This window comes from Boleophthalmus pectinirostris, unplaced genomic scaffold (genome assembly GCF_026225935.1).
Source record: "Boleophthalmus pectinirostris isolate CB_2022bp ecotype Guang Dong unplaced genomic scaffold, ASM2622593v1 HiC_scaffold_17, whole genome shotgun sequence".
NCBI lineage: Eukaryota > Metazoa > Chordata > Actinopteri > Gobiiformes > Gobiidae > Boleophthalmus > Boleophthalmus pectinirostris.
In genome coordinates, this window is record NW_026571115.1 from 10,069,020 (window position 1) to 10,090,077 (window position 21,058).

At 39.2% G+C, this 21,058-nt stretch overlaps 1 protein-coding gene across 1 annotated transcript in view; it reads left to right on the forward strand.

Annotated features, from left to right (window-relative positions):
• The window catches only part of znf385c (zinc finger protein 385C), a 440,772-nt gene that overhangs the window by 386,650 nt on the left and 33,064 nt on the right, over positions 1–21,058 (forward strand). Inside the window, exons 3-4 of the mRNA XM_055152953.1 lie at positions 1,736–1,878; positions 17,266–17,376. Of these exons, the coding sequence (XP_055008928.1) occupies positions 1,736–1,878; positions 17,266–17,376 (254 nt within the window). The remainder of the gene's footprint in view (positions 1–1,735; positions 1,879–17,265; positions 17,377–21,058) is intronic.

A 21,058-nucleotide genomic window follows, 5' to 3' on the forward strand; every position in this document is an offset into this window, starting at 1 on the left:
CTTGGTATTTTTGAGCAGTACAACCACCTAAATGTAAAGTAAAGCTATTTAATGTCATACTGTGGAACATTCAAGGCAGAGCAATGACATATTCATAGAAACAAGCAGGTAAAGGACCCCAACCAAAAAGTTGCACAGTGCACCTTTACCCATGATAAGTGAACTCCTGAAATTTAAAGTTCTTCTGTCCTCAAATCACTGTAACGTGGCTACTAGTTGTGGAAGGAAGGGCATCTGGCATAAAAAATCTTTACCCTGCAACCTTGCCACTGATTCACTATGGCAACCCTTGACAAAAGTTGACCTTTCTTGTGTATCCAAGATTGTTGTTGTTAAGGTCAATGATTGCTTTTTTTCAGTATAGGTTTTCTCACTCTCTTTTCATTACTGTATTGTAGAAAGAATCTTGATTTTTTTGGGGTGTCCATGGCGACCCAACGGTGACATCGATGATTGATCCTGGTCTCGAGATAAGCTCCACGGAAACGCAGTCAAGCGGAAAATTAGAAATCCCGCCATCCTCGGTCCGTTTCAGATCCGATATCGTCCGTCTTTCCCTCACGCTCGCCGTTTTCCTCGGCCAATAAATCAGTAATTAAATGACGTGTTTCTGGGCGAGTGTATAGGTAATGTCAGGTGTAAGAGTCCCACAGGGGGTATAGTCTTGGTAATGGGGGTGAAAGGGGGCAGGCTACAGCGCGTATCTCCATGATTGAACTGACTGCATATACTACATAAATATATTTTAGCGAATATTGATCAAGTAGTGTCAGTGGACCAGTGTGAATACTACTAATACTACTTAAAACAACTTTGAAACATTTCACTTTAACAAGCAGCAGATTTTCATTCATTTGTTTTTTTACTGATGAAAAAATGTCAGTATATTTTATATGAATATAGTATGTTTTTGAACCCTATATGTATGACCTTGGTTGTGACTTTTTTGGAAAGGGAGCGTGGGCAGAGATAGGGGGTAGGAGAAAATATTTTTTGAGTACTCAAGCCTCAAATGCATGATTATTCAGAATTATTCAGAATCAAATATGCGTGAATCAAATAAAATACAACTTTGTGTAAGTTAAAGGTGAAGGGTCTGTCACCTACCTGTCTCAATTTACCCACAATGTTCCACTGTATGGCATTAAAGTAATTTATCTTGCACTGATTTAATTATCAGTGTTTTATTGCTCAGAAACACCTTGAAAAGCATGCATTTGAACTTGAGTAGGCTTGCCTGTCCACAGATCTGGCCTGTAAGATAAGTTTATTGCCATATTGTGTAAGTAAAATCTCATAAATGTTTTTACGTATGTCTCTTTTGAATATAAATGTTGTACAATATACCAATTTGGTGTGAGAAAATATAAATGTAATAATGATGTAAATGTAAAGTATACATTTTTCTTCTGGGCCTAGAAGTTGGAGTAGTGTTTATAGTCTAAAATTGAAATATATGTGCTGCTATACTCTCTATTTAGAATCAACAACCACAAAAAAACTAGCCTCCCTTTTCTGTCCCATACGCCGCCCCATCAGCCGAGGGGCCACAAACACATTACATCTGTGTTGTACTTCTGCTATCCTGTAGAAGGTGCAACGCTGCCTCCGGTGGCGAATCCATCAAAGTCGCCCTGTACCGAGCGCTACACCTGACCGGCTCCCAACATTTCGCTCTGTGGTCTGTGCCATATGTTTTCCTAATGTTGTGTTTGTGTGTCCATGTGTTGTGCAGGTTCGTCAGCACCAGGGGGCCCCCTCCTGGCCTCTCTGCCTGTCCCCGGGCGCCCACTGCAGCCTCAGATCGACCTCAAGCATCTCCTGCCCTTCAGGCTCAATGGGTCCTCTCCGCTCAGTCTTTTCCCCAACTTCAACACGGTGAGTTCACTTTTTTGTGTTTTATAGTGTGGATTCTTTTCAAACAGAAATCTTCAGAGTTGTTCTTTAAAGGTGCACTATGTAATTTTTTTGGTGTAGGGTCTGCCATTTGCTTGTCTTCATGGAGATGTTATTGCTTTGGCTAGAATGTTCCACGGTAGAGATTAAACCCATCTACTTCAAGGGAGACAACTATAGACTACATTACAGGTCAGATCTGTGGAGAGGCAACCCTATTCACAGAAGGAATGATTGTAGTTTTGAGAAATAGAAACACCTATAATTAGGGCTGGGTATAATTAAAAGGTTGCCAATACAATACATACCTCAATACATAGGCCACAATACGATACTTAGCTCGATACAGTGCACTTTCGATTTGATATGATTCGATAGGATTCAGTATGATATATTTCCAAACAGTCTGATACGGTTCATTAAAAAATAAAGTCTAAATTGTGGCTATGATAAGTCTTTATTAAACCACTTCTTGTGCAAAGTGAATAAGAAACACACCCCTTTTAATAATCAAAACTGTGAAAATTTCAAATGAGTTGCATAAACGAGCTTCCTTCCTCTGAACAAGCAACAAAACAAAATAATTAGGTAAAATATTCCAAAAAATACTCTTGCCCATGATATCGATAATGTATCATCACATTAAACGATACGATATGTAGATATGTAGATATTTTTGCACACCCCTACCCGTAAATTAATAAATTCTAGATAGTATTTAATGTCAGACTAAGGAACATTCCAGGAGAAGCAATAGTATCTCCATGGAGACAAGCAGGTGATGGACATTTAAAGGTGCACTGAGTAACTTTTCCGGTGGAGGGTCAGTCATCTGCTTGTATCCGTGGAGATGTTATTGCTTGTACGTATCTATGGAGCAAGCAGGTGGCGCTATCAGGCCAAATTACAGGTTCAGATCTGTGGAGAGGAGACCCCATTTTGTTTTAGCAGACCTGCTGTATAAAGAGTACACAAGTTTTATTTTAACACTTTAGTTTGAAGAGATAACAACAAAACATGACAACTCAACTCTAACAGGCTTGTGTTAAAAAAAAAAAAAAAAAGGCTGTGGGTGAGTTTATAATACATTTTAATAACAGAATTTGGGGAACATTATCAAAATGGTCCCTATATAGACCTAAAAATATCGTCCATCTGTTTCTCTGGACTCTCAACTAACGGCATCAGTATCAGAAATGAAAAAAACAAACAAAAACAAACAAAAACATATCGATCGAAATGTTCTGTTTCTGAATGCTATTTTAAACCTCAAAATCATCTCAGAAATATGACTGTAGCTTCCTATTTCTGCACCAGCGTCATCTCACAGCAAGATGTTCCTGGTTGGTTTGGTTCCTGGGGTTTTTTGAGTGGAGTTTGGGACAATGCCTGTAAGAGTATAATCCAAACTTCAGTGAGCTTCTCCTGACTAAGAACCTGGCTCCCGATCTGAAGCTTTGAGGGGTCCCATGGGTGCGGTACTGCGGGTGCCCACTGCTGAACAGACTGTCTCTGTGGCAGTGAAAATATGTTTGTAACACAGAGGAAGGAAAACAAAACAGAAAATATTTGCTCATAAACAGATGAAGAGGAGATGGGTATTCTGTCTACTAAAAATGTATTCCAATTATGATTTGAACTGAAATGCCAACTCATATTGACAGATATTTGTAATTGTTAATGTGTACAAGCTTTCCGACATGTGTTATACAGATCATTTTATGTCATTTTACACATTTTATTTTACTGGAATGTTTTTGCTTTGCTTGGAATGTTACACTGTATGGCATTACTGAACATCTGTGTAGAGTTGCGAGCCAGCTTTTTCAGTTCTGATACAGATTTTGGTACGATACCTTTAAGCAGATAAAGATACTCGATATCAACCAATACCAGAGCAGAGACTGAAAACTGCATTTATTTCCTTTAAACTAAATAAGACAAAACTGATCCAAACAGAACATCTTAATATATAAAAGTTCAAACATTATGAGGCCAACTACCATCATTAAATAGTCTTATTACATTACATTACCAACCAGGATTTGAAAGCTGATATCCAGCAAATGTTTCAGTATCGGCACAGATATCAGACACATCCCTACTTCTGTATCTCCAAGAAGACAAGCAGGTGACCCCACTAAGTTAAGCCCAATTTATGGTCATTAGAGATGTAACAATAACCGAAATGTCATAATATCGTATCATCAAAGTTTTCGCAATAATATCGTGGACCATCACAATATATCAAATTGCAAGCCTCTTCACTTAAATGAATAGTTATGGTGCAGCAATAGCTAAAAAAACTGAGGGAACTACATAGACCATGATCCTTTGCTCCATTTGAGTGTAGACTACATGAAGAAATAACAGTTCTAAGAACTTTTAAGTCTTCTTTCTTTGGATTAAGTCTTGTCAAGGCATTCTAAAAAGAACAAGTAACATATTAATAGTTTTGTTAGCTTCCACAAAATATCGCAATAAATATCATACCGTGAGATGTATATCATGAAAATATCGAACCGAGAGATTTGGATATTGTTACATTCCTTATCGTGAGCTTCCCCACCATATTGTGAGCTTTGCTATGATATTGCAATAAATATTGCACCGTGAGGTTCATACCGTAACGATATCGTATCGTGAGACTTGGATATCGTTACACCCCTAATGGTCATGCATCAAATCGCCTGCGCCACGATGCAGAGAGTTTGCGTCACCGTGAGCCCCCTCTGCGTCGACTGACGTGCACCTCCGAAATTTTCAAGCTACGTGTCGAAATGATGCAAACAGAAAGGAAAGCGCCGCATACAATAAGGGCTGTGACTGGTCCTTTCTGCATCCTCTCTACACACATTTCTTGTACTCTGCTTTGCGGCTTCATTTTGCAGAAACAAACGCCAGTTTTAAATCCTACCCTCCTAGTGTTTTGGCGGTGAATTACTTCGCGGTGCATAGACCTTGACGCAGACCCATAAATCAAAAACAACGGCGAAAGACGACAGCAACAGGGTGTGCCTATTCAATGTAGAACTATAATTTGCCCTTTACAGGTCAGATCTGTGGAGAGGTGAGACCATTCACAGTAAGAATTTATGTTTTCCTCGAGATATTTTGAGCAATAAAAACACCTGTAACTGAATAAATGCAAGCTAGATAATTTTAATGCCATACTGTGGAACATTCTAGACAGAGAAACATGACATATTTGACATTACCAAGGACAGGTTTTGATTCATTGTTCTGCTACTGCTTTGACACAGTTTTCTATGTAAAATCTGCCCTGTAGATTCCCTGTGTCCATATTTAACTACAGTTGGCCTGGCAGTCTGTGTTTTTGTGATCCTTTATGAGGCATGGTACCAGTCCTATAAACCGGGGTATTCTGGTACATATGTTTCATTCAAACATTCTCCAGTTTGTTGTCATTGTTATGGGAGCATTTCACTGCTCAGGCCACACAGACCAGCGCCAAGTCAAGATGGCCACCTCCCAGACCAGACACAGAGACCGAAAGAACATTTTAGTTTTAAACATGGACTATGAGGGCTACTGTGTAAATGTTACTGACCATAGACTTCCATATTTGTAACTTAACATTACATATTTGAAATAGTTTGGTTGGGGCTATACCTCCTTGTCAACGCCCGAGTTCGTCTCTGAAGCTAAGTGTGGTTGGGCCCAGTTTGTACTTGGATGGGTTACTGCTGGGCATACAAGGTGCCAGAGTGGGGTGGCAGTGGCTCTAGTCTAGTGCAATCTGTTCTGGTGTCCTTTGGCAAGTCACTTCACCCACCCTGCCTGTAGTGGTTGGAGGGACCAATAGTGCAGATTGCTATAGCTGTCCCAGGGCAAGTGTGAATTGTAAAGTGATGTTGAGCTTCTGGAAATACACTAAATACGACTAATACATTGCTATTTGTACTTTTAGTTATTGTTAAAATGTGTATTAACTACAGATGTAACAATATCCAAATATCTTTATTTATTGTGTTATGTTGGAGAGGCTAATATAATTGTAGATAGGACACTTTTTCTTTTTAAAATTAGATTAAGGTGTGAATTATTTCTAGCCAGGCTGGCGCCACCTAGTGCCTCCGCTCAATTTCAATTCTCTCCAGCGACTAGGTCAGGATTCGGAATACACTAGACGGTTCGCAAAAACCCCGGAAGTGCGAGTCCGGCACCAGCTAATCAGTGAAGATCTATACATTCTGTGTTGGCAACGATTCCCGAAATCGAGGATTTAAAGCCGGAACAAAGAGAATGTTTGGTGAATTTTGTCAAGGGGAAAGACATTATTGCCCTTCTTCCTACAGGATTTGGGAAAAGCTTAATATACCAGTTAGCCCCATTTGTGGCACATTACATACGTCACGACCAAATAGCAGCGATTGGTTAAATTAAAAAAGTACCTGCCTACCATCGAGCAAACAAATTTTAACACCATGAGGTCAGATGGCCGATGAATCAGGCTCGTTGTAGATGTGGTTTAATCAATTTCTAGTCCTGTTCTAGTCTAGGTTTAGTCCCAATTTTAATCTTAGTTTAGTCCTAATAATGTTGTGGTTTGTGTGACGGTGTCAGAGCAGCCTGGTGGATCTTATTCCCCTCAGATCCCTGGATTAAGAGCTTGTAGGTTTGATCCTTTATTTCTTCATTGTCATTGTTCAAAAGCATAGCTGTCCTGTTTCTTTGATCCAGCTACATTTGAGCTGCTGCCTTCACAGACAAGAGGGAAAAAAAGTCTAATTTTTTTTCTGATGTGTAAATGAAACATAAGCTAGAGGTTTCCTTCTCACCCAAACGGATAGGAGAGAATATAGAGACCACACACACATTTGACAAGGTGGCACTAAGGTAATATAGTGGGTCCTATACTGTGCCTTTATAATGGATTTCTATCATGGTTTATGAAAAAGTTTATTTTCCTGCCCACCTACTGTTCAGGGTCAGTGCATCACCTGAGCAGCTCTGGGGAGGGTAAAGAATGCCAAGTAGAAAAGACTGTTTTAAAATAATAAATCTTTCACATTAGTTGTTTTATACGCAGAACAAAGCGGAGGAGGGGAGGGGAAGGTGTAGCCAAAACTAGTACTGCAGAGAGAGCGCCATTACTTAAAGGTACAGTATGTGACTTTCTGGAGGCAGCATGTCACCTGGATGATTCCATGGGAAGAGAAAATTAAAACCATACTTCAGAACATTCTCCATGGAGATAGACAGGTTTTATGTCATACAGACGAAGACTATAATCAAAGTAACAACATTTCCATGGAAACAAGCAGGAGCAGACCCTCCTTTAGGCTAAAGAGTCAGGTTCAATTGCAAGTTTTTCAATAAACAACCGAAATGAAATGAAATCAAGATTATCACTTTGAACAAGTATCACTTAATGTACAGGAATGTATGGCAGAAAGCTGTGTAAATATTTGGTACTGCAATTAACTGGACATACATTTGATTGAGCAGTAATGAGATGTAATCAAAACCTGAAGTGTTAGTTTAGTTTGTAGTTTATTCGTTTACTTGAAAGAGATCATGTTTAAACACATTAATCTCGTAAAAGAAGAAATGTTTTACACCAGATTTAGCTAAATCCAGTTTCCATCTGCAATCCTCAAATGGGCAAATTATTGACAATTCTGATAGTATTTCCAAATAAAAGACCATATTAAATTAGAAGAAATTGTATCTGAATTTATGATGCAAGAAACAAACGTATTCTCCACATGACTAAATGGGAAGAGATACCAAAATCTGAACTTGAGCTAGAGTCAAAGTTACGATAATTTGTCCTATGGTCTCATGTAAAATGTCTGAAGAATGCAAAGTGAAGCTCATTATGAAGAGTGGTTGGGATTAAATAAGTTTTCTTCTTCCCACTCCTTTTTGGGCACATTTTTTGTTGTTGTTGTTCTGTTGTTTTGATTGCACTAATACTGTCCAGACGCCATCCCATACGGACTCGGACAGGGTCAGCCCGATGTTCCCGATGTTCCCGATGTTCCTCCAATTGCGAAAGGTGATTCCCCGTTAAAACCGCGGGCCATCCTCATCTGAATTTATCACTTTGATCTCATAAAACGGCAGCATGGCATCTCCACTTGTCTCGTCTGTCAGCTTCAACTGGGATCTGATACAACTGGACCCCTGTGTCTTTATCTCTCTGCTCATTACTGCTCTGTACGCAACACTTTTCCGTCATATGTCTTAATTCGAAAATTTAAGGATTAACCTCCATTGTGCTAACTTTACAATGGCGATCTGTTGGCGGTCTGGCTTGGCGGAGTGGATCAGGGCAAGGCCGTGACGTCACATGCAGGGTCTCGATAGAACGAAAAATGCTTACTTGCCCCAAATAAATACCTAAAAATAAATGAATAAATGATACAGTCTTGTATTTTAAGTCCTTTGACAATAAACACTTCTTTGGTGTTAAATAATGACTGACTAATCAATCAATATCACTTTCTGTAGCTGCTGTGAAAAAAATAGTTTCACTTTCACTTTATGCAAATATAGAAAACATTCAACTTTGTACCAGTTTTTTGTTTCATGTGGATAGGCCCAGTAATTACAGCGATATAAACCATAAACCAGGTCAAAACATCTGCAATCTGTGACAGTTACAGAAACCTGACCCGCCCTTTAGCTCAGTTTAAACTATAGGGATTTTATTTAAGTCTAATTAAGTTAAAGTAAACAAAAGTGTACATGTGGCCTTCTTAGTTGCTTGTATTATTGTTATTATTATTATATTTGCTTAATAAAAGTGCGCTTTGTTTCAAATCATCCCGAGAAAAACTCAATTTCTTTTCTTATTACTAACTCGTAATTCCCTTCATTTAATTGTAAATGGAAAAGCTGCATCCCTGATTGAGCCTCGCGTAGTTCTTTTCGGTATGTCGCGGTATGACACACAATCTTCCCCGAACCAGAACCCCCACAAATTATGATAAGCGCAGAAATAAGTAATCAAATGGCCCCGTGAGGAGGTGATTAGGCCCCATAGCACAGCGGTGGTAGCAGACGCCCAGTGCAGACAGATGTGTTATAAATCAACAGAGAGAGCCCCAGGTTGTCCGTGCTCAGATAAGGCACGCGCCGTCCCCTACGCCAGCACCGAGAGGGGAAGATGAATGCACCTGTCTCCGAAGCTAAATATCCTCAGTTTCCCCCGGTAACGCTCTGCAAAGCCAGACCCCTCCCCTCGCTGAAATCTGTAAAATGTCGGCAAAAAAGAGGTGTGTTTATAAAGGTCTATGTACAAAAGAGCAAAAGAGGAGGAGGTGAGTCAATTGAACAGATACGATAATTCATTACATAGGAAATTTAAAGGTGTATTGCGTAACTTTTCTGGTGTAGGTTAAATGAATTCGTGGAGATGTTTTTGCTTTGTCTAGAATGTTTTAGGTATTAAACCTTTCTATCTTCATGGAGACCAAACCAGACTACGTTATAGGTCAGATCTGTGGAGAGGCAATACCTGTTTATTAAACCACTTGTAATTACATGAATGTAATATAGAGCTGTTTAATGTCATACTGTGGAACATTCCAAGCAGAGCAATGGCATACCCACAGAAAAAAGTCATAAAATCCAACCAAAAACTTACATAGTACTCCTTAAAATCTTATTTTGTATCATTCAAATTCTTAACATTTTCATAATTTAACAAAACAAAATTCAGCACTGAGGACAAAAGCAAATATTTAAGCACAAAGTATTCAAACTGTAAAAATATTAATATACCAAAACTTTGCCGCAGGGAAAGTGCAGGTTTATTTCTAGTCTCAGTTATAATGGGCTGGGTGGGCTTTTTGACAATGATTTACAACCATTTACTGTTACTTTTTTAACTTTTTGCATAACATTTTGTGATCTAAATATACTGTATTTCATGCTACCTGAAAGAGTGATTGAAGCATAGTTGGTAAGGAAATCCTCCTAAGAGAAAAGTTACACAGTGCACCTTTAAGGCACAGAATGGCACTCATCTCCAAAGCTTATAGCGACTGAGTTAAATTACACAAAATTGACTCTTTTAAGTTAACAGCTGCCTTTTATCTTTAGCTCTGTTAAGATTCCAAAGCTGACATTATCTGGATGATTCTAGTGAAGTGATGGAGTTCGAGGACTTCCAGTATCACCAAACGACATCACAAGGTTGAGTGTTTTCAGATTCAGAGAAGAACACAGGCTAAATATGCAGAGTTTGCATGTTAAATGTGTGAATAAAACACAACTTCAGGTATTTTTGTGATGAGGAACCACATCATAACGTAGACCAGAAGTTATATTGACTGTTTACACATGACCTCTACCTTTATCAGTAATGGAATTGTCTCAGAAAGTGCCCTGAGGTTGTCTCCTTGTAGTTTAAATAAATTAAAGAACACATCAAAACTATCCCGTTCCCCTGGCACATGGACAGCTCCCGCCTGCCCCTCTTTGACACGGTGAGGTCGGACTCTCAGACAAAAGGTGCTTTTACTGCAGTGTTTCAGGGCGACCGCCGACGCACAATGAGGACATTCTCTGAGCACTAAAACAACCAGGCGTGAGCGGGCGGGGGGCTGTGCGAGGGGGCACCCCGGGGTGGAGGGGAAAGGGGTGCTCTCTGATGGTGCACCTCGAGTTGAAGGGGGAGGGGGTGATGGTGGGAGGGTGTCATTTTCACTCTGCCCGCTGGGAGAGCTAAGCCCGTCCCATGAGGATGTTCCGAACTGTGTAGAAAAGATCTAAATAAAGCTACAAAACAAAGTGAGGTTGAAGCATGAATAGGTTGGTTTGATGATGTCCTAATTTCAGATAGAGGGCATGAGCTTCAACTGATCTAAAATTTAATATGCACAGACTAAAATATAAACAATGATTTTCAAAATAGTTTAAAGGAACAGCATGTACCCTGAACTCTTACAGTTTCAAAAATGTACTTTTACAACTGAAGCTCAGTTTCCAGTGCTTTAAAGTGCATATGGAGGACACATATGTTTTTTTCTCATTCTCAGTATATGGACAGGCCGTGCCTCATAAGAAAGCTCAGAACCTTCAGAATTCACTTACTGACCTGCAGAGGCTGCACTAGCACTGATTCATGATTGGCAATTGCTAGAGTTTAGAGAGTGAGGATTCAGATCAGAGAGAGACCTTTTAGGTTTAACTGGATTTATATCAGTTTTCATCTTGAGAACTAAAACACAAAATTAACTTGGCCAGTGTTTTTGTAATTAAAAATAAATCATCATTAAAATTACAGTAAAAGCTGAATAGGATTTGGACATGTTTACTTCATTTTTGGGGACACAGTCAGCTCAAATTTATGCAATTTCAAATCTAAATCTTAGTTCCTTTAAAATTCGATTTAAAAAACATAATTTTTGGAGACATTTTAAATGTTGATATTTTTGAATGGAAATTGATACCGCTTTTGATACCTGCCCACAGAGAGCAGCACATGTGTCCCAAGAGGATGCACCGAACAGTAGAAAAGCCCAAAATAAAGCAACAAAACCTGTGGAAGTCCCCGGAGGAGCATACATAGGTCCACCAGGGAGGCTAGAGTGTCAGTCTGTATTCAGCCTTACACTTGGCATAGAGGACTGTGTGGTAAACAGCCCCTGCACCAGAGGCGTCTGACCTGGCAGTGGCTCTGTGTAGGAGAGATCTGAGGAGAGCTTTGGGGCAGTCTGTGAGAGAAGAAAGCCAAGCAATACACAGGTCTGAAAGAGTCTAAACAACACGGCGTATTCAACAGTTTGGCTTTTTATGTAGTTCTTTTGTAGTTCAATGCATACCAGTGAATACGTTTGAATTACCATATTTTTCGGACTATAAGTCACTCTGGAGTATAAGTCGCACCAGCCAAAAAATGTGTAATGAAGAAGAAAAAAAAAAAAAACATATAAAAGTTGCACCGCAACTTATAAAGCAAGTTTTAGTAATAACAACAGAAAAGAGAACAACAGGCTGTTAACGTCACATATGAACAGTTCTTCAGATAACTATAGCATAAACAACATAACATAAGTTTACCAAACTCTCCATCTCACTCCAAATCACTAAATCCATTGAATTCTTCATCCTCTGTGTCACTTCTGAGCAACTCTGCAACCTCTGGAGGTAAAAGGAGTGCCACTTCTGTGGTCAGACTCAGCATCAGTTCCAGTTAGAATTATTCTGGCATTTCTGAATCCCGACAGGATGGTTTCGGTGTCACTGAAGTCCATGTTTTGTAAATCCTTTCCACCTGTCCCTCACAAGTTTCTTGCTCACTCCAAACTTTCTTTCTGCTGCTCTGTTACCGTTTTTGGCTGAATATTTCACTACTTGCAGCAGCACAGCGGCTTTTTCTGCAGGAGACATGCACACTAGAGTGAAGTGACAGTGGTACAGGAGCGATAGGAGCAGCAGATACTGACACACAAGCCTAGAGCGCCCTCTCATGGCTGTCAGTGTGAACATTTTAATATATAAGTCAGACCGGAGTATAAGTCACAGGACCACCCAAACCATGAAAAAAGTGCAATTTATAGTCCGAAAAATACGGTAATAATTATCTAGAATGACATGTTTTTGTTTGGTCAGTGCACACATGCAGAGATTAGTGTGGTCAGATTGATATCTGGGTTTGACTAAAGACTGTACTTATAAATGGACATTGCTAACCTGCTACCTGTCGTGTTCCACATAGTAAGTGAACGTGGGTTGCTTTAGGCTTCATCGACTGTAGTTCCAATTTACTTTATATTGGAAAATGATTGCCTCTGTCTCTGTGACTGCTGCTGCCAGGCTCATCATTTTTGTCTTAAAATGTTCACATTAACCTGATCGACATGATTCTGGTATTTTTATTTTGCTTTAAATTTAGATATGAACATTAATAACAGACAAATCAGGTGCCTTCTTTTCCCAAAATTGCTCTCGCCAACGTTAGTAACAGGTCTGACTGGCAGCGTTGCTAAGCGCCCACTCCCTGCCAAACCAGCGGTGCGGGCAAGACGGGGCATTACCTTCAATAGCCTCACTCTGGATTGGCTCTGGTTGCTGTAAAACTTGCGCTGAAATTTCTAAAAGTGGAACTCTGCTTCAAATTCACCCCTATAACTGCCAGCCTCGATGAGCTTCATTTGACTGGAGCCGAATGCTATGGCCGCTGTCACACTCCCTTAAGTCCACTTCTTTATACAGTCTATGGGTCTGACAAAAGTGATGAATTTCTTTCCCAAAACTGTATATACAAGTGGACTGAGGCAGTGTGGTCTCTCCCCTTTCCAATCTTCCTGTTTACTGCAACATTTTTAGGACTTTTCACCATTGTAAAACTACTGCAGTCTGATCTTTATTTCTCATCATTCTGAAACCCATGGATGGATAGTACAATAAAACAGTGACAGAAGAAAAGCCAACCATACTCTACCAAATCTTTAAATGCCTTTGGATCAATGGTGCAGATCGTGAGATAGTGAAGCATTGTACTCCGCCCATGAATGGGGAACTCTATCCGCATCAGGACTAGTGCCAGACTGGTGATAGTTAAACATGATACGGTTCTGGCAGGGGCTGTTCTGGTGAAGTCAGCTGTCAGTGAGGAATGTGGGCCCTTGTAATGAAGGCTCAGCTCCACTCGGATGCTCTAGCGCTAACACCATTTAAGCCCCGCCAAATCCGCACCACAGACACATTTTAACTATAGGTTTCAGTGGGTCGTTATGGAAAAGACAGCCGCGCCTCGACCAAATGTGGGATTTCCCTGACAACGTGATACCAGGACATTCCCAAGAAATACAGTTTAGTCTTGTCGCTGCTCAGACAAATGATATAGGTCACACGGCAAAATGGTGGAGCAGGATTGGCTCCCGCCTCACAGCAGGAAGGTCCTTGGACATGGTTGTTCTGTGTGGAGTTTGCTGTGGGTTTCCCCTTGCCTGACCAGCCAGAACCACACATTTGCACAAAACTTTACAAAGACAAGTGGATCTGGAGCCGTATCCTGTCCTGTTTACATGTAAAAAAGGAGATAAGTCTACATAAAGGCCTGAGAAACAGTGCAGACTTTTACAGAATCAACAGCTCAAGCACCACAATATTACTTATTTCAGGTAAAAAATGTTATATATTTTGCTCTGAATGTTACAGGAATTTTGGAAAGGAGATTTCTTTTGCATTTGAGAGACACACAATACAAATTATCAGCTGTAGTTGGATCATCTAACATTTGGACAAAGGTTATTCACACTTTATGGTGCTGTTCTAGTCTCTTCTGGATTCGAAGGGAATGTAGAAGGGACTTGCTGGTCAGTCAAGGTTTCCTCTATATCTGTGATGCCCAACCCCTCGATTTCATTCCACTCGATCTCAGAGGCTGTGGGAGTAGATGCCAAAGCCGTATCAGTTTATATGACAGTTTATATGAGGTTTATTGTGGTGTAAAAGTAAGAGTGGATAAATGCACTCAATGGCTGGTCCACACTAGCGCAAAGTTACCTCAAGTCCTGGGAGTTTTCATGTCTCAAGCCCCTCCCTGCAGCGGTACCATGGTGATCACTTCACCAGTAACTGATACAACAGAAAAGCTACAAGTGCCGTGCTGATAAAACACAAACACACTGGTCAGAAGTTTTAGAACACCACACTTTTTCGTTTCGTTTTTCTTTGTTTTTTACAGTTTACTGTTTACTGTTGACCAAAACGTATTCTTAACTTTTGATTCATGAAAGTGTCCACTTTAGGCAGATAAAACAGCTGAACACACTCATTCTTTTTACAATAGAAATCAAATATTCTTCAGAAAGGTCTTTCCAAGTCTGTTGCAGAAGTTTCCATAAATGTGTGGCACTTGTAGGTTGCTTGGCTTTTACTCTTCTGTCCAGTTCATCCCAAACCAGCTCGATGGGATTTAAGTCTGGAGACTGTGATGGACACTCCATGTTTTCAAGCTTCACCATCTTGTTCTTTTCTCCTGAGATAGTTTTGGCAGAGTTTGGAGTCTTTTTTTAACCTCTGGCTGTTCAGTACTTACCTTTGTACCATTTCAAGTTATTCATTTAACTTGCACGACTTGAATTGGAATAAATAACTGGAAAAATTTGGGTATTCTAAAACTTTTGACTGGTAGTGTATAAGGCAGTGTTCAACAGCAATTTAACCAGAACAGAAGAAACTGGTTGGATGAGCTGCAAAATGTCTTCACTCAAAAAACTTTGCCGTTGACAGAATTTAATTTTTCTTTTTCTATTCTCGTAAGTATTATTAAATAGAAGGCAAGTTAATTCTTGAAGCTGAAACATGTTCCACTCCCAGTTTTGAGTTATATTACAAACCGTCAGATCTGATTCTTCTGTTAACTGATTATTCTTGTTATCTGATTTTGATGCCCACATAATGCACCCATTGACAGCTTTACCTGCCAGGCTACCACTGTCTAAGCACCAGAGAGGATCTATTCATCGCACCTCATTTATCCTTCTTGAACTAAAACCAAACAACACTATTACATAAGCTTTTACTGAATACAGCTGATTGCGATGGAAAAATATGGCTTGAAAAATCCTGCCTTTTACCGTGTCACAGTGGCCCCCATCTGTCCCACTTGGAGTCATTTGTATGCGATCTGAATAGGCTTTGATTAGCTTATGGTGGGCTTCTGGGGGCTTTATACTGGCTCTATGAAGCAGGCTCGCTTTCTGATTGAAACCCATTGTGTACAGTTGATTCTCTGGATTACTGTGGGATTTGTTACTGTTCCCACCTGTTTAATTACAACGCTTTAGACTGAAGCAGGCAATGCAACGGAAAGGCCAGAAGAACAGTATTAACTCGATCACTCACAAGGGAAAACTTTGAAGCCACTGCTACTTTATTCATTTGCTTGATAGAAGTTGTAAAGTTTTTTTTTTTTTTTTATTGTCAGTTTTCTAATTATCTGTAGGATTGGTATTCTTTGGGAATATCAAATTAGTTTTTTAATGACCTCATAAAGTGCGATTTGACTTTAAAGCTTATTTTATCTTCTGAAATTGTAGTATAAAATTGCTTTCTATTATTGGTGGTTTTCAGATTGTAGAATGTGATGAGTGATATGATGTGTCACACTCCCAGATGGGGGACAAGAGAAAGTTTTCCCTATTGATAATATTGTACTTTATATGAAATATCCAAAATGTATATTCACAAATGTTCAACCTGATTATTTCTATTAGAGACAAGACTCAAGAATTCACCATATTACAACACAAATTTCCATTTTAACAATATTAACCTTAACTGACCCCATGTGTATTAAATAGTATTGGCCTATAGAATGAAGATTGACCAATATTTGTACTTTTTAATCAATTGGCTATTGACCTTAAATCTCCAGTACAGGCGGAGTCTTACTTTGGCTGACCTGCTGCCTAAAGTATAGACATAATGCTTCAGTTGAACATTTTAATGCGATGATAACTGCTGCTCTCTTACAGATTTATCATTTTAAAAAGTGACTGAGTTTGTAGTCATTTAAATTACTGTTCATAATTTGGGGAAAATAATCCAGATCAGCCCTTCATATTGGCCCCAAAATGTCAGCAGAGCTTATTGGCCCTCAGTTTCTGTTGAGCCTAAACAAGTGATATCTGCATCTGCCATGAAAATCTGTCCATCTCTACTATAGAAAGCTGTGATGTCATTTGAAACCCAGAAGTAGATCATAACCAATCTGTAATAAGCTATAGCTATAAAAGTAAGGCTGGTGCGCTGTTGGCATGCTTGTGGCTGTTGAATTACCGTGAAGACAAAACTCTGCTGTGGCTCCTAAAAGCTGTGAAAAGCACTTTTAAACCCATTGCAGTGAATAATTAGGATGCTAGTAATGCGTTAAGAAAGTGAGAAGGGCCTGCGTTTGGAGCTCTGCAAACTGTTTTGTTTTTTTAAAGTGTTCATATTATGTTATTTCAGAGCTATATTGTGTACTTGGAGTTGTGCTCTACTGTGTTTTTAAACTAAGCACAAGTCCAAGCACCTTCCCTAGAATCATTTGGATAATGTCAACCCTGGAATGAATGAAATAAATGAAACAAAACACAACTCCATGTATGTTTCTGTTGAGGTAACAACAAGCTCACAAATATAATATATAAAAAAGACTGTAAAACTGTGAAAATAATATGCAACATCTCCTTTTTTATTTAGTTTTCTTTTTTCCCCACAAAACTCATACTTCAGTAGCATATTTATGTAATTTATAACTACTACTACCAACTATGACCACATGTATAACCCTGTATAAACCCTGTAATATTTTAGTTTTCACCCTACTAAATTGTATATCTGCCCACTGCACTTAAAACCTTATAATCATCACTATGTTTTGGTCTGTTTATTCAGATGGACCCGGTGCAGAAAGCGGTGATCAACCACACGTTTGGAGTCCCTCAACCTCTCAAGAAGAAGCAAATTATCTCCTGCAACATTTGCCATCTGCGTTTCAACTCAACGGTAAGAAAAACCCATTAAATGTGATGAGAGGAGCAGCCAGAGCAGGCTTCCAGGACGGTACAATTTAACATGAAAGAAATCTCAAGTGAGGAGTGAGTGTTCCGTCTCCAGACATGTCTTTGTTCGGCGGCCAATGTTGTGTTTTGAAAATGTCTGTCTGTCAGTTACATTGCTTTTATCATGCTTTTAAATGTTACCCTATGCTGTGTGTGTGCGAGTGTGTGTGCGTGTGTGTCTGTGCTGGCCCGTTATTGAGGTGGTGAGTGTAACCAAAATTTGCATTTAAGTTACAAGTGACAACAGAAAGCTGAGCTGGTATATACTTAGTTTTTAGCATAGTATTAAAGCAAGTTGGCAATATGGCAATAGCCCAGTTATTACATTATAAGTTATTACACCAAGGAGTATGGTACTCCTCCTTAATACTTGACTTTCCATGCATCTTTGAAGGACCTAATACACCCATTTCACAATTTTACAACAAAACTCAGACAAATTTTGCATGCTAACGGTGCACTTTCTAGTTTGCTGAAAATAACAATGCTTTATAATTAGATGCAAACAGTACACAGCTTTATAAAAAAAGGGATACAACCCCTGCAATTGTCCCTCCAACTATTGTATAATATAATGCATAGTCTCATGATCATATGCAAAAAGATAGCAACTTCGTGCATCTTTGCTATTTCCCCAATCATTTATTTCTTTGTTATCAGTATTTGTGGAAGAATGCGTTTTGTTTTGCTTTGGGGAGATAGCCGTGTTGTTTGGGTCTGAAGGATTAGACCACAGGGAGGACCAGCGTTTATCTCCCAGAGCAGAAACAATCAAACTAACACAGCCAGACCCAGCCTCTGTTCCTCATTCAATTTCCACTGACTCGACAGGCCTAGACCAGCCAACATATGCAAATCGCTGCCAACTATTGTTTATCAATGTGGGGGGGGGGTTACTCCTTTCGTGGGGTGAAGGCATTTTAGTCTTATCAAGCCTGGTTTTGTTGAGTTTGGATTTTTTTAGCTGAGTTTAAAGGTCCTATATTACGTAAGTTTGACTCTTTTGAGCTTTAAGTCACCTTATAATGTTGTTACCTCCTCAAAAACATACCTGGAGTTGTGTTTTGTTTCATTCACACCTGTGCATTCCAAATCGGAAGAGAGTATGAGTACTCTTCCAGCTCCATTGACTCTGTTTCCAATTGACTTTACACTAGAAATTGTCACTCCTCTATCTGTAATTGCTGCTGTGAGCCTTGCCATTTCAGTTTTAAAATGTCTGAATTAACTTGCTGTATATGATCTTGGTGTTTTTATTTCGCTATTTTGTCCATAAATATAGTCCAATTCCTTATATGGAGCTTAGCATCAGATTCGCCCCTATAATCACTAGCATTGTGAGCTTCATTTGACTACATTTGGAGCTGAATGCTGTGGGTGACATCACACTCCCTTAGTCCAGTTCTTTATACAGTCTATGGCAGTGTTTCCAAAATACTGGGTGACCCTCAGGTGGGTCACGAGAGATTTTTTTGGGGTCGCCTTGTCATGATCTGCAAGTAGGTCTGCAATACAAATAGGTGACTTAGGGATCCCTTTTATTGCTGGTTCAATGACTGTTTTTCATTATTTAAAACTTGAGTAATACTAATTGTTCAGAGAGACACGATCACTCAGTCAACAATAAAATATTCTCATTAATGTTCAATAATGATCAAATTTACTTTTTTTGTGATTTATGAATAATGTCTATTGACTTGTGTCACAAAGATTTGTGACTTTTAAAATATGGGTCCCCAGAGAAAAAAAAAGGGAAACACTGGTCTATGGTCATAGTGGAGCACTTCCTGTATTACCTTATGACATCACAAGGTGAAACAGAGTGTTTTCTGTGTCAGCTTAAATGTGCAGGGTTTGTATGTTTAATGTGTGAATGAAACAAAACACAAGTCCACGCATGTTGTGATGAGGAGACAACATTATAACATAGATCAGGAAATAGAGTATTATGGGATGTTTAAATCCACCTGTCACTCACACAGAGTCTGATCGAAGCTGAGCAGTAGGAGGAGTGGGTGCAAAGAAGATTAGATTATGAATATATCTGTATTAAACAGAAAAGTGCTGAATCATGATTAGACCATTTCTATAGCACAGGGCAGGTGTGGCCACAGTAGCTTATCACAACTGAGTATGGAGAGAATAAATAATGCAAGACATTGTAAAATAACTTATTTTGAGTGTCTGGAAATGTGCTTCATAATTAATGCATTTTTCCTTTTCTTTTCAAAAACACATATTTTCTATTTTTATGCAGATTTTAAGAATGACACCCCTAAACAAACATACAGCATAAAATAGCAATGAAAGCCTTAAGACCTTCTAGATGTGGGAATAATAAATTGACTTTAGACTTTCACTCGCTTACGATTTTCTGGTTAGAGTCTTCAAAGGAATGCAGACACAGGGGACATGGAGCTAAGGCAAAACTTAACTGAGCTCCTCCAGCGTTAAGACAAAAGTATACAGGTTTGACTGGGTTTCTGTCTCTACGTGAGCGCTGACACTTTACCAGCACAACCCTGAATTCTCAAGAGTCTGCCTCTAACATTATAAGCTACTTCTCCCTTTTGCGTAATGTAGCTGTTCCCATGGGAGCTGGAAATACATGCTGTGGTTTTCAATGGTTTAAATGCTTAGCAGGGTCGGGTCGGGGCTCGGAAATCACTTGACATGAGTATGGAGAGCTGTTCCTTGAATTGTAAATCTTGCATGGTACAATAAGATAATTATTACTAGTAGTAGTAGTAGTAGTAGTAGTAGTAGTAGTAGTAGTAGCTAGTAGTAGTAGTAGTAGTAGTAGTAGTAGTAGTAGTAGTAGTAGTAGTATCAGCATCTGTAGTATTAGCAGTAGCAGTTGTAATAGTAATTATAAATCTTGCATGGTACACTAAGATAATTAATAGTAACAGTAGCAGCAGTAGTTGTAGTAGTTAGTAGTAGTTAGTAGTAGTAGTAGTAGTAGTAGTAGTAGTAGTAGTAGTATAGTAGCTGCAGAATCTGTACTAGTAGTAGTAGTAGTAGTAGTAGTAGTTCTAGCAGCATCCGTACTAGTAGTAGTAGTAGTAGTAGTAGTAGTAGTAGTAGTAGCATCCATAATAGTAGCAGTATTATTAGTAGTAGTAGTAGTAGTAGTAGTAGTAGTAGTAGTAGCAGCATCCGTAGTAGTAGTAGTAGTAGTAGCAGCATCTGCAGAAGTAGTAGTAGTAGTAGTAGTAGTAGTAGTAGTAGTAGTAGTAGTAGTAGTAGTAGTAGCAGCATCCGTAGTAGTAGTAGTAGTAGTAGTAGTAGTAGTAGTAGTAGTAGTAGTAGTAGTAGTAGTAGTAGTAGTAGTAGTAGTAGTAGTAGTAGTATAGTAGTAGTAAGCAGTAGTGGTAGCATCTGTAATAGTAGCAGTAGTAGTAGCATCCATAGTAGTGGCAGTAGTAGTAGTAGCAGTAGTAGTTGCAGTAATAGTAGCAGTAGCAGCAGTGGTAGTAATAGCAGGCATAGTAACAGCAGGAGTAGTAGTAGTAGTAGTACTAGTAGTCGTAGTACCTTTATACTATTTGTCAGCACACATTAGGGACAAGTTAACATTATCACATCATGATATGAGTTGTCATGAATAAACCTCCAGTTTGTTT